This window comes from Sesamum indicum, linkage group LG9, assembly GCF_000512975.1.
Source record: "Sesamum indicum cultivar Zhongzhi No. 13 linkage group LG9, S_indicum_v1.0, whole genome shotgun sequence".
NCBI classification, from domain to species: domain Eukaryota; kingdom Viridiplantae; phylum Streptophyta; class Magnoliopsida; order Lamiales; family Pedaliaceae; genus Sesamum; species Sesamum indicum.
In genome coordinates, this window is record NC_026153.1 from 2935192 (window position 1) to 2948968 (window position 13777).

The 13777-nt window shown below is 32.8% G+C and overlaps 2 protein-coding genes across 6 annotated transcripts; both read right to left on the minus strand.

The window, feature by feature from the left end:
• LOC105170380 (very-long-chain (3R)-3-hydroxyacyl-CoA dehydratase 2) lies at positions 144-3257 on the minus strand. Of its 5 annotated transcripts, none has more exons than XM_011091120.2 (10): positions 3103-3257; positions 2934-3019; positions 2780-2827; positions 2608-2696; positions 2383-2436; positions 1484-1551; positions 1322-1371; positions 1137-1225; positions 470-605; positions 144-316 (listed from the first exon to the last, which is right to left on the minus strand). In XM_011091120.2, exons 1-9 carry the CDS (start codon positions 3159-3161, stop codon positions 501-503), a joined length of 648 nt encoding a protein of 215 aa, XP_011089422.1. In that variant the 5' UTR covers positions 3162-3257; the 3' UTR covers positions 144-316; positions 470-500. The 5 variants fall into 5 exon arrangements, with proteins under 5 accessions (XP_011089422.1, XP_011089421.1, XP_011089420.1 ...); XM_011091119.2 differs by having other exon boundaries at positions 144-367; XM_011091118.2 differs by having other exon boundaries at positions 465-605.
• Positions 7436-9838, minus strand: LOC105170383 (protein UPSTREAM OF FLC). The gene is given in 5 exon segments (XM_011091123.2): positions 7436-7739; positions 8532-8956; positions 8959-9184; positions 9256-9325; positions 9413-9838. Coding segments are annotated over 5 exon segments (1107 nt in total). The 5' UTR covers positions 9666-9838; the 3' UTR covers positions 7436-7606.

The window sequence follows — 13777 nt, forward strand, 5'->3', positions numbered from 1 at the left end:
CGTGGAATTATGTTGGTTCGCTTTTAGTCCTAAGCATTTTTGTTGGCACAAGTTTTGTCATAAGAATAGTGTCAACCAACCCCCATGTAATGTGTATCCTAGAAAATTGGCGAAAAAAGAAAAAGACAAAAGATTCTCCGAGCTATTTTTGTGGCAGTAATAATTATTCAAGAGTTATATCACATGGGATACATACTGACTATAAAAAGTAATTCAAGGGGTACGATGTATCTCGAAGAGGTAAGAAGAAGAGAACAGTGAATTCAGCATCAGCAACCAAATTTGGTTTCCTGGGGTGGCGGTCTGTTGGCTGTTGCTGGTAAGTAAATGTGTTTAAAAGAATTATGATTAATTACACCTTCGTCCGCTATATGAACACAAGAAACAGACATTATCCTTTAAGGAAAAACATTATCCTTTTCGCATTTTTAAATACCTATTGGTACACTGAATTTCGGGCTTACCGTACATTTTTATGATATCAGAATGAACTTCAATCCTCAGTTTGGCTTCTTCTTTTGTTGTTTACCCAGCTTCGACCGCCGTTGCTTGAACAAATGAAGGTAGAGTTTCATCCACAAAAATGGATAGCTGAAAAGCAAAGCCTGCAACAGAAAGTCGAAATGATCAATTCTATAGAATTAAATGAAAGAAAAAGATGCTTAAACAAGATGCAAATCTACCACCGGAATAAATTGCTTTCCATGGGACAAAAGGTGTTGTAACATAAAATTTTCAATAGGATTCAGAGGGTGTTGGGGTGAGCTTATAAGGCTTTCCAAAAAGTTTGTCACAAAATATTTGGTAATTTTTTCTTTTTTTTTTTTTTTAAAAAAAAAGGATTTCAACCTCCAAAAATAAGATAAAATAAGATGTTGTGAGCTTATAAGTTCTAAAAAAAAGTCAGAAGCTCCCAACTTATTTTTAAGATCTTAATAAGTTTTTTCAAACAAATTACAAATTTGTCATTACTAACATCTTATAAACGCCATCATTTTATTTTATTGAAACACTTCAGGAAGATGTTATAAGCTCCAAAAACATCTTGTGATCTCTTAAAATAGCTTCACCAAACACCCTCTTAGTAGTACTTCAGGAGTTGGTAGGTCTCACAATTGAGGACATTGAATACATACCTTTACGAACTTGTCATAGCTGAAAGGGAGGGTATCCGCGTAGAGGTTTTCCTTCTTTATAAACGGGAGCGCTTGGTACATGAGCCACACTACATTGTAATAGTGTAGATGGATAACCATTTTAGTTCAGATAGTTTGGAAAAAGGACCATTTAATATGAGTCATGAGTTGTTAAAAAGGCTTACTTTCTCCAGGAAAAAGTCCAATAGGGTACAACACAATGAAAGCATTGTACCTAACAAAAACAAAATGATAATGCAACTGTAATTAATCAGATATTGACAAGAGCATCTTTTGCCAACCATGTATATTAGTAACTAGACTCCATGATCAATCAGAAATTGTACCTGATAAAAGTCATCCAATTTGGAGAACATCCCAGGCAATTCAACGCATAATGTGAATACCTGATTATCTACTCCGGGACACATTATATGAAAAGTCATAATGTGGCGTAAAGGATGGTCGAGAAAGATAATGGACAGATCAGGAAAATCAAAACAAGTAAATGCAGATAAGAGAAAGGCAAACATATAAAGGCTCAGAACTCCCAGAATACCACTTGAAGTTCAGAGACAGCAGACTGCGAGATTAGGATCAGTAAGCCAACGCACTGGGCATAACTAACAAGAAAAATCTCAGAACGTCAAGAATCAGGCTCGTCAGACGTAAAGCCTCAATTTTGCATGGTCATTGAAACGAGAAGCTAAAGAATCAAGACATTTTTTCTCCATCCCTTTAAAACTATAGTGTTTATGAACATGTTAAGTTGACTTCTGGAAGAAATTCATCACCGACCTTATGGATCATTCTTCAACAATAGACTTGTAGATAGTGGTACATGGAGAAAGCTTTAAATGGTAAAATATGTGAGGAAGAGCGAACAAATAGACAATCAATAAGATAGGGAAATTCTAAAAGATTTTAGTGGTTGGAATTGAAAGACTTCTTGGATAAACTTCCGGGCATCCAGCAGTCACATGATTCAGTATAAATTAGTCATCATGAAGCATTGGTCTCACCTTTTTAAGTTATATCATATCGTAAATCAAGATTCCTGACAAAGGCTTATTTACCACCCTCCCTGTCCACACTCGAACTCGAAAGCAATCTTTTGATACACACAAACATACATACAGCGCCTCATCTCTGGCTCAAATGATTAGGATTTCCTATTTATTTCATTCTCAATGTACTAAAAACATCAGGAAACATTAGAAGAAACAAAGTAACTATCCCAACTCACCTCGGACAAGCTCCAGGCGACAAAAGTTATGAAGACTGACGGTAATTCCTGAACCTACATCAAGAAATAGAAATAAACTCCCATTCTTTTCCTTGAAATACAGACTGCACCAATTAATACAGATGCGCAAATTCTTTCATCATTCACACATTTTGCATAGATAATGAACATTCTATACGAAAACTCTTAATGGGAAATCAAATTACAGGATCCACCAGCACAAACCTCATGAATTCGACGAACAATAGCAAGCAAAAAGTGAGTCCTTCCACCCCACTGCATCAGAGGAAGCAGAGCGCCACTAGGAACAATTCCTTGAAAAATCAATACCCGAAATTAAATCAACAAACGCCATGTCTTCATTCAAAACGCCAAAATAATTTCATCTGAAATTTACCAATTGCCCCATGAATAACCTCCAAGAATGCAAGAGTTTGCAGCAGGCCTAACAAACACCAATCAAGAAAAAACAAGCATGTATAAACACTCCAATTTCTGCAAACAAACACGTAAGAACTCTCATCCCTTTCAATTACTTTCTGGGCACTCACAAATTAACTCGCCGGCAGAAGAATAAGCGCCATGAACTGATCTTGTGGAGACGAAGTTGCTCAGAATTCTGAACAGAGATAACGCCCTGGAAATACAGAAAGATGGTTAGCGTCACTCACTCTGCTCTGCTCGCTGCGTCTGTGTGCGTGAAATTGAGAAATTCTTTACCATCCCAGGGCCTGAAAGAGATTGTAGAAGATGAGATAAACGTCGCGCAGTTGGGACATTTCGAGTGTGTGCAGTGGAGCGTGGCGTCGATTAGTCCAATGTGGTTCGTTGAACCACACTGTCCTATACTATATGCTACCAATTTTTTCCCATCCAAGAAAAGAAAAAAGAAAAGAAAGTAGTACACCTTTGCATGGGCATAAGAGTACAATTATTTTTTGGAAAAGGATTTTACTCGTATCATTATTTATGTGATTCGATCTCCAAAAGTAGTAGGTTGCTTTATTTTTGGGCTCAATGGCAGTGAATAAGGGTAAATGAGTAGGGCATTATCAATGCCAGATTATTTTGTCAAGAGTATTTTTGTTATCGTTCATATTTTAGGAATGTAAAGATATATAATCTAGGAGTACAAAGTGTATTTAATCCATTTTAATAAAGATGTTAATTTAAAATTTAACTACAATATGTCTTTACCTAATCAATTATAAAAAATATGAACCCAAAATTCGTGATCTTTTTTATTATTAATTATTTCAAAATCAATTGTGTAATTATCTTACCGAATTGGGCCTAAATGAAATAGGAAGATACAATATGATTTAACACGTAAAATTTAATATAGAAAAACATTGAGATAGTATATTTATCTTCACTCTCACTCATAATTATTGACTTTTATCCGTTTGTGATGTTACAAAAATTTGTCTAACTATTACAAGAAAAACAATAAATATGGAACACAGTCCACTTCATGGTTTTAGCTAAAAATAAAGATGGGAAAATGTAATAAATGTCTTCATCATTTTGAATCGAGACTTGGGCTTTTTTAAAAAAAAAATATTTTTTAAATCTAATCACGACTCGTTATATTATTATTATTATTATATTTATAAAATATATATTAATATAATTTATTTATTTTTTAATAATAAAAAATTAATTAACCCTCTTCCGTTCTCTCCCAAAACGATCCTCCTTCCTTCCAATTCATCACTTGGAGCCCATATTTAAATTTTTATACATAAAATATGAAAATATATATTTACTTTTATATAATGGTGATACCATCAAAATTCAGAATGAATGATTCGAATGTAAAATTTACATGATTTATTTATTTTTTAAAATTTAATGGGAATTTATATGAAATCTAGCTGCTTTGTTTTGTACCACGAGGCTTTAGAGATGTAAACTCTATAAAAATTAAGGTAGAATACACTTTGCCCCTTTAATTATTTGTCATGTAATATTTATTATTTTAAATTAATAAATGCAACACTTATTCCCTACAATTAATTTTTTAAATAATATTATTCTTATATTATATATATATAGTTCAACGATTCTTTTAGTAATTTTGCATTTTAAATTTAATTAAAATTATCTTGATTAGAAAAAATATCTTTTATTTATAGTAAATTAAAATATAAATAACGAGTTAAATAGTTCAATTTTTTTACAGACTCAAAATTAAGTAATGAATGATTACAATAGATTCTAAAAAAAACTTATAAAAAGATTTTATTAATTTGATAATAAAATTAAGTTATTAACTATTTATTCTTTTAGATTAAAAAAGAGTAATTACATATTGATTTTTTTTAACATATTTTCTTTAAAAGTTATGATAAAATATATTTATTTTTTATTTTCTATAAATATTTAGCTTTTGATTAAGCATATATATTTGTTAATTGCATTGAACTAAATATATATATATATATAATATAAGGGCAATATTGTCTAAAAATTTAATTATAGGGGGTAAATATACATTTATTAGTTTAGGGAGGAAATTGTTACATGAAGAATAGTTTAGGAGGGTAAAATGCATTTTACCCTAAAAATTAGGATAAATTACGATGGGCTCTTTTGAAATTTGTCATAATTATAAATATTTTTTATTTTCAAAAAAATTATAAATACACCTTGAAATTAGAAATACTCTAAAAAAAATCCCCTACAATGATATTTGTTAAGGAATTTGTAATTTTAATGAGGTATTATAATTTTTTTTAAAAAAAAAATATTTATAACTATAATAAATGTTAGGAAATCAGGGTGTAATTTTACCCAAAAAATTGTTGTTGGGCCTTTACATTATAATTTGGCATAGAAAAAGAACACGAGATATATATGGGGCTCCAAGTGATGAAGCCAGTGGCAACGCCATTGTCAAGTGTAAATATATAAAAATTAGGGATTTACACTCTTCTTTCACAAAATTTAGAATAATTATACATGAATTTTTTGTTATTTGAAAAATTATATTTAATATCTTTGGACTTTACTTTCGGCTAACAAATAAGTCCATCTATTAGGTAAATTCATTAAATTTGTTGATATTAAAAAAAAAAACTTAATAAAAATTGATAGTTACATCTTAATGGGTTTATATTGCAGGACAAATAATTTTTTTCTAACTAAATTATTTTATAACAGTGAAAGATATACCTCATCACATACATCGAACTATTTTATAGCATGGTAGTTATGACATTAAAAATGAAATAATAGCCCATTTGGTCCTCATAGTTATCAAGAGTAGTAGGGGCATTTATGGGCCTATATTGTAATTGAAAGGATATTTGAATTGTATTTGAAAATAGGTTTGAGTTTTCTTTTTGTTTCTTTTCTAGCTCGCTCTTAAAATTAGATTGTTGTTCCCATTTTATGGTTGTAATAATTTTATATATGCTGCTGGTGAATATTATAATTGATTTCTTAAATTTACATTTAAAATGTTTTAGTTATAGTATTCATAAATTTTAGTTTTGTCTCAGATTAATCCTTTTGACCTTTTTCTTTGGCAAAAATGTGGTTAAAACTTGAAAAACTGGCCATGAGACACATGTCTTAATTTGCAGGGTAATTTTATCATTATGTTTTTTTTTAAAGAAAAATTATACACAATCTACTCGTGTTTTTCAGACAAGTACATTCTGCATTAAATCAAAATACACGCCCAAGTCGTATTTCACGACAATTTTGTGTTCTTTAATGCAAAATTTTTATGAAACCCATGCCCAAATCATGTTCCACTTACAAGGCAGTATTTTCCTCGCAAAGCCACTTTGTTTACCATATAATTCGAGAAGATATTACATTGTTTATTCATAATTTGACCATGACTAATCAAAATGCTTCATAATATATCTACAATCAAAGTACTTATCACAACTTCAAATTGTATGATAAAATATTCACCCTCAAAGGCCTCTCTACTGCTCTCGAGGAACAATTCTTCAGAGTTCACACCCAACTATCATTTCTCCCATATTTTTCTCATCTGGAGCCAACATATTACATCCCTGTGTGAAAATATTAATAGGCAAAAATCATTAAAAAAAAAAAAAGGCAACCCCGACTTTCAATTGGTTTCTTTTCAAAGTTCAAATGAGTTGTGTTGTCTTTTTATATATTCAGAGAGATAGACAAAAAAACCTCCTTAAAACAAGAGAAAAGAAGAGCAACGTTCAACGGGACTTCTAAAAACAAGGCAATGTACCTCCACGAGGTTAGAGGTAATGAGCTTCTTGGTGAAAAGGTTAAAGAATCATGTTACCGTTTTTGTATTTAGAAGAAAAATTGTGACAACAAGGCAATATATGGATATATAAAAATACTGGCAAGGCTTCATGCAGTGGTGACAATTTGATGAGTTACCACTCCACGTACGAGGAGAGTTGTTATATGTAATGAAAGCTCCCAATCCCCAAAGACAAAGGCACCAAAATCCAAATTAGAGAAAATTCGAGAGAGGAAAGCACATGCAAATGCAATGCTGCCAAATGCCAAAGGACAAAGTTCATCAACTCTCTTCAACTTCAACGAAATTACCATTTTTTATGAAATTAGTGCTTTTTTCACATTTTCAACGTAGTACGTACTATGAGTATGAGCCCCCCATTACATTACATGTGACCCTACACTACCATATACACATATATATACATTCTATACCCTGTCTTTCTCAGCCTCTAATTCTTCAGTCTTTTTACGTATACAAAGATTAATTAATATATGTAGTAAGGACTAGGAGTAGGGGAAGTTTTAGCCACCGCCGAACTCGGGCACACCTCAATTAATTATATAGTACGTGCAATATACTTGCGTGTGATTAGTATACAGTCCAGAAAAAATAATCAATTAATGCACTTAATCTGTGATTGATGATTTGATTCGACAAAACTTGATCCAATAAAAAATTCCCTAAAAGTAGATATATCTATCTATTGCATTATCTGGAATTAAAAGTTACAAATTCTAACTTATCATAACATAGTTTCTCTTGCATTTAATCAAAAAATAATTATTGAAAAATCGCCGGATCGCTTTAAAAAATTAAATTTATACTTGAGGAAATGCAGATTTGAAGAGCGCACTAAATACATAACTAGAATCTAGTCTGAGAAGATGGAAAAGGACATGAATGAGCTCCAAAGTCTCATAGTAGCTGTCCACTTTTAAGTACAATTCTATGTTACGTAGTAATATTGCTCTAAGAGAGGTCCGTGACAACGACGCCTCCTTTCCTAGCTGTAGTTGAGGAGGATTGAGACTTGGGTTTTCTTGGTATGCATTTCGTTCTCACCCCCTCTATTTCTTTCTCCCCAACTTCCAAATGTGGCCTCCTGCAAACCAATAATCAAATTACTCACAATATGGCAACTTAATTCCTAAGTAGAAATCCATCACATTTTTTTGAGTTTTTTTTTCTTTCTATTTCTTGATAAATAATTAAAAATAAATGTTAGAAATCGAGATAGAATTTTCTTTAGGTCACATAAATAGGAACATAGGGACGATGACATCCACAAACTCGTCAGATAGATTATCCCACCAGATGCCCTATAATTGACCAATTGCTGTTAAGAATTTTGTTTAACCATAGAAGAATCAGTATACATCTTAGAATGAACGCTTAGCCCCACCAAATGCCAATACACATTTATCTCCAAAAAATAACATAACAATCATTCGAAGGCACGCAGTGGATACAGGCAATATTCAACCTTAAGAAGGTGACCCCAAAATAAGGGGGAGTGTCGTGGTCCGGTTGGTGAAATGTTGTTTGTGTAAAATGCCCCTAACTGTATCTATTTCCTCCTCAAGTAACTACGTTTTTTCCATTAATTAATTTTACTGGTTCTGATGAGCTATTTTCTTCATTTTTATTGAACTATAACAAAAAAATGAAAAGAAAAGGGCTTCAAGGCAAACAAATAAAATTTGTAGGTATGTATTGAATTCACAGGACTGCCCTGACGACAAAGGAATCAACCAGAAAAATAGGGCATGTGATGAACTGCACCTGAGTCAGAGACAGAGCAATTAAACACACAAAAAGGATACTATGCTATGCAGCAGCTGCTGAAACAACATTGTTACTACGTAGATTTCAAGCGTACGGACAAATAACTCACCCATCAGCAGTGTAAGAAGTGGACCTGTTCAGGGATGGAAATTCCTCCTCCTTTTTCTCCACTAAGCTCCCGCTCAAGTACTCCACCTTCCCCCTCCCGCTCTCTGCGCTTCCCCCGCCACGTGCCACTCTCATCTTGTACTGCCCCATCAGCCCCTGCACCTGCACCTGCCCCGCCCCGCAGTCCTTGAACGGCATCGAACCGCAGGATATCAATTGCATTAGAACCGATGATCTGCACCTCTGGATGTCGGGGTGGTCCTGATGGGTGTTCGTCGCCGGTGGGTTCTCGTTTGCCTTTGCTGCGCTCACCGTCGGCCGCCCGTCGGCTTTCATTAAGGTTTCCAGGGTTTCTGGGCTGGAGTCGGAAAGCGGTGGTGAGATCTCTATCTCGCACTCGTCCCGCTGCTGCTGCTTATTGCCGAGCTGCAGGAATGGTTGCGGCGTCGGCTGTCCGCTGCCTGGAGGCTGTCGAGATCGTCGGCGCCACTTCCTTGGGTCTCAGCCGGCGGCGGAGGCGGGGAAGAAGAACCCGCGTCCAGCAACGCCTTCACCGGAAGCTCCGATCCTTTGAGAACGTACTCATGGCCGTGCGCCGGGTAGATGAAATCGTTCTCCGATAAATCGTGCCACACGAATCCATTCTTGTAGCTCCTGAATCATCGTTCAAAACCGAATCATTCGGTAGAAAATTAAACCCAATGTTTTAAAAAAAATAAACGTACCGTTTGCAAGACCAGGAGTACAAGGAGGCCATGGCTTTCCCACGAAGAACATTCAATCGGCTGATCACGTCTACACGAAATTAACAACAAATCAAAGAAAGAAAGGGCAGAAAATAAAAGAAAAGAGTGAATTACGGGGAGATGAATTAAAAATTACCAGTGAGAAAGAGGCCTTGAGGAGAGGACAGAGGCACCTCCATGAAATGGGGGTGTTGAAGCTGCCCATTCCTGCACAGATAGTACAAAACAGGCACTCTTTTGCAGGAGGTGGCGTTATCATGTGGTTCACTCCAAAGTATAGTTCTTCTTCCGTCGGGGCTAATTTCTCTTTGCTCTCTCCAATATGTCTTGCTTAGCTGATGAACCTCATCTCCCTTTCTTCCTGACCCATCGGAGCTCGACGTCGCCATTCTGAAGGAATGACAGGATGGTAGCTAGCTAGCGAGAGTCAAATCAAGTACATTTTACTCAGTGTGGGTGTGTGGGTGAGAGAGATGGGGTTGAGGCATGCATGGTGTATATAGATAGATAGGTGGTGACGAGCATGGGCGGGAGGGTGCGTGTGAGAAGGGGAAGAGTGGAACGTGGATGCCGGAGACAATAGCTACCAAACAAATTATATATTTGCTGATTTCACTACATATTCCGCTCCCTCTTTTCAGATATTTTCTTGTTTATTTATATTATTAAGTTTTATATATACATAAACTATTCTTTAATTATACAAATATAGTAAACTTTTTGCTGCCTTAATGCCCATATATATACAATAAAACAAAACTACAAAATCATCTAAAGGAAGTGAGTAGTAAAGATGCACAGTACTCGATTAGGACTAAGCTAGTCTTGGGATACTTGGGATTGGGCCTATCTATTGGCCCGGGACCGTATGGTGTTTGAGTTAATGGGTTTAAAATGGACCTGCACTGATCATGCATGCGAATTTGGACTCAAAAATGGACTGAATCAAGGTCCATTTAAATGCTCAAAATCACACCAAATATGACCATGAACAATATTGGGTTGATTCTGAGTCGGATTTTTTTGAACTGCTTTATGTCGATTTTAAACCAACAATATATACTTGGCGCTCTTATATGTTTGTGTTCTATTTTGCTACGTAAGTATAACTAGTTCTAATATGCTTGAATCTATTTTATATCTAATTGATTTTTATTATCGATTATTTTATTTTAAATTTTAGACTGGTTATCAATTACTTATCTTTACATTATACAGATTGAATTATTTAGAGTTTTTTTTTTTCAAAAAAATGAGGGTTTATTTTTTCCCAGAAAACTTCAACTTATTTCAAGTTTAAATAAATATTTATATTTATATACACACACACATTGGTTCATAGATGGCTTAGGAAAGTTATCGCAATATTTTTTGTAAGAATTATTAAACTGACAATTGCAATTTAGTTATATTGCAATTTAGTTATATTACAGAAAACTTCTCAATTTTTTAAATAGTTATAATAATTATTTTCTATTTTCGGATATTCAAATTTAATTTATTTTATTATACTTTATTTAATCTAATAAATATTAAAAAATTACATTAAATACACATATTAAGCGTGTTTCAGTTGCTAGTGATCAAAATTCGTGTACCGACATTTATTCTATTTTGGACTCTAATGATAATGTAAAAGAAATTCTCCTTTGTAATTTAGTCCAGGAAAAAATAATGTCTGAAATGCCTATCCGTTTTGGGCCCAATAGTAATTTAAGGGACTTTGTTTTATTTTCCTCCAAAATTATGGTCTGTTGGGCTAGAAGAAAACATTCGTTGTCCATTGGTTTCAATAAAAATAAAAGTATAATAAGCTAACATGGGAAAGCAGACCAATTTTGACTGGCTTTCCTACCTTTTTTTTTTGGGACAAAAGAGGTAATCATATTATTACATTAATATTTAAAGAAATTAAGCAATATTCAATATATTAATATAACTAAAAATTATAAAACAATAAATTGACATTAAAGTGAGACAAACAACCATGTTCAGTTCTCCATATAGTCAAGGCGGAGAATATAAATATATATGAATTGATGGGTCCAAATGACGGATGCTTGTATTGGAATGTGGAAACTCACCTATATTATTTTTATGGGCAAAATTATTTCAAAGTGCTATATATACGGATGTTTTTGTATAAATTATTGATACGCAATTTTTTATTATAATTTATAGGGATCTATATATCCTAATAGAAATCGATTTTGAATTTTGAACAATTTTATATATAAGAGAATCTCTAAACTATATTTGTGAATTTTGCATCTTCTAATTACCTTCTATTCATATTCCTTCCAGGAGTGCAATAGAAAGGTATTCCTAACATCCTCTACTAGGATACTAAAATTTTCATATAAGGCCATTGACATGAAAAGCATGAGAATCTCACACATATTTACAATACATATTATAAGTTTTATTCAAAAAATGCTGGAAATCCTGCTTTGTTTTTCCTTATTTCTCATATGGGATCGAGTTAATATAAAACTTTTACTATCTTTACTATTAATTCAAGTTTCACCTCTAAATTATTTTTACTGACTTAAATATCAAATGACTATACTCAAGACCTTTCTAGTATTGTTCTTCCGAGCTTGTAGACATAGGTGCACTTGCGCGATTTAGACTTGAAACTACAGTTAACAGAGCTTTGATCTGTACTGAACTGAAATTCAAACTTCAAATCAAAGTCTCTAAATCAAACTTCTTGTTACATGCGATGCTGAACAGTAAATTAACATCAAATTCCACTATCTTGTAAGAAATTTGTATTGTTGCTAATGGTATTATTTTTTTAATAATGATATTTAATATTAAATAATTCAAATTTTAATAATTTAAATTAAGTGATCATTTAACATGATTCAAATTACAAGGAAAAATTTATGGATTACAAGTAATAAATTTTAAATAGCTCCTAAAGCAAAGTAGCTATACACTATAGATTGGGGGTAGCTCCCTTGTTTTGTGTAGCAAAAGAAATCCCTTTTAGCCAAGTATGTTCTAGATATGAAAAAGTCATACCATCCCCTCACTTTCATAACACAATCATACTAATTAGGACCACAAAACCTTATTCACTTGTCTTATTTGTTATGGAATTGTAATAATTAACTTAATTGGAGGTGACATATAAGTGGCCAACATCCATCATATCGTTTCTGTCTTAATCCTTCCAATCAAGATTTGCCCTTTGCTTACCCTTCCATATTTACCTTTTAATTTGATGTCGTCCACACACCTCAGTAAGGAAATAGCAACATCCTGCTACAGTTTTATTTGTCTGGATTTCAAAATTGGGAATATGAACAACTTCTGTATACAAGTCTTCGTATATTTTTGGCTTTTCTTTACTTTGTCTTATATAACATGTATAATTAAGAACCAGCATTTCTCCCTTTATACGTATGCTAAAATTTTCAATTATTGAACAAGATGAGATTCAAATTTTAAATTTTCAGATTAGTTTAAGTAGCACGTTTCTATAGCCATCTAATTATACATACATACGAACATGTTTTTAGATGAGTAATTAAATATCTTTTCTTGTTAAAAATTTTAAATTTTTATGTTAAAATATTAGAGTCAGGCAGATAAAAGATTTTAAATTCAGATAGAAAAAAAATATTCACATGCTAGGATTTACTAGAAAAAATGGGTGGGGCAAACCCTTATCATCTATAAACAAAAAAGTCGTTTTACAAATATTAAATAGTAATTAAAAAATTTAAAGATAATTACACTGCTTCCCCCAAAGTCTTGATATGATTATATGGATACCTCTTGTGATTTGAAAAATTGTATCTAAAATCACTGACGTTTGATTTCATCTAACAAATAGATTCGTCTATTAGTTAAAATTCACTAAATTTGTTGATATTAGGAAAAAAAATGAAAATTCATATTTATTTTTAATTGACTTATTACAATTTTATTACATATCAAACAAATTTTTTTCTCTAGTCAAACTGGATTAGACAAAAATAAATATCAAAATATTGAATATATTTTTAAATTATAAATATTTATGTATAATTATACCTAATGTTAAAAAGAAAACATATATAAAAACCAGTGTCATTTAACGGTGGACGATTGATTACTCTTTATAAGTGACGGTAATTAATGAATGATGAAACATGTAAACCTAGACAAATTTAGAGGTGCAGACATTTCCTGTTTCAGGGTCTAGGGAATGCTCTCGGACCCACCAACAGACCCTCCATTGTTACTATAATCAAACAATCCCACAAAGCAAATTAAAAAAAAGAAGAAAAATTAAGACGTCGCTTTCATTGATGTTAGAAAAAGAGAGAGAGAATTCAGACATCGCTGTCGTTGATGTAACGTCTGTCAAGTTGATTGGGCTGTCTCCATTTTCCCAAATAAAGACAATCTACCAGGATCACTAACGTTAGTGCATATCAAACAGACGAAATGAGCCGTCCGTTTTTCGTGCCCAAAAACATTTCTTGCCACTTGACTTGGCTTGTAA

Bases quoted from the DNA above. Each gene is read 5' to 3' on its own strand.
- LOC105170380 (XM_011091120.2), bottom strand. From the start codon at position 3,161: ATGTCCCAACTGCGCGACGTTTATCTCATCTTCTACAATCTCTTTCAG. The intron at 2,828-2,933 runs GTGAGTGCCCAG...GGTGTTTGTTAG, and splicing joins TTCTGCCGGCGAGTTAATTT to GCCTGCTGCAAACTCTTGCA. The intron at 1,226-1,321 runs GTAAGCCTTTTT...ATTACAATGTAG, and splicing joins TGGACTTTTTCCTGGAGAAA to TGTGGCTCATGTACCAAGCG.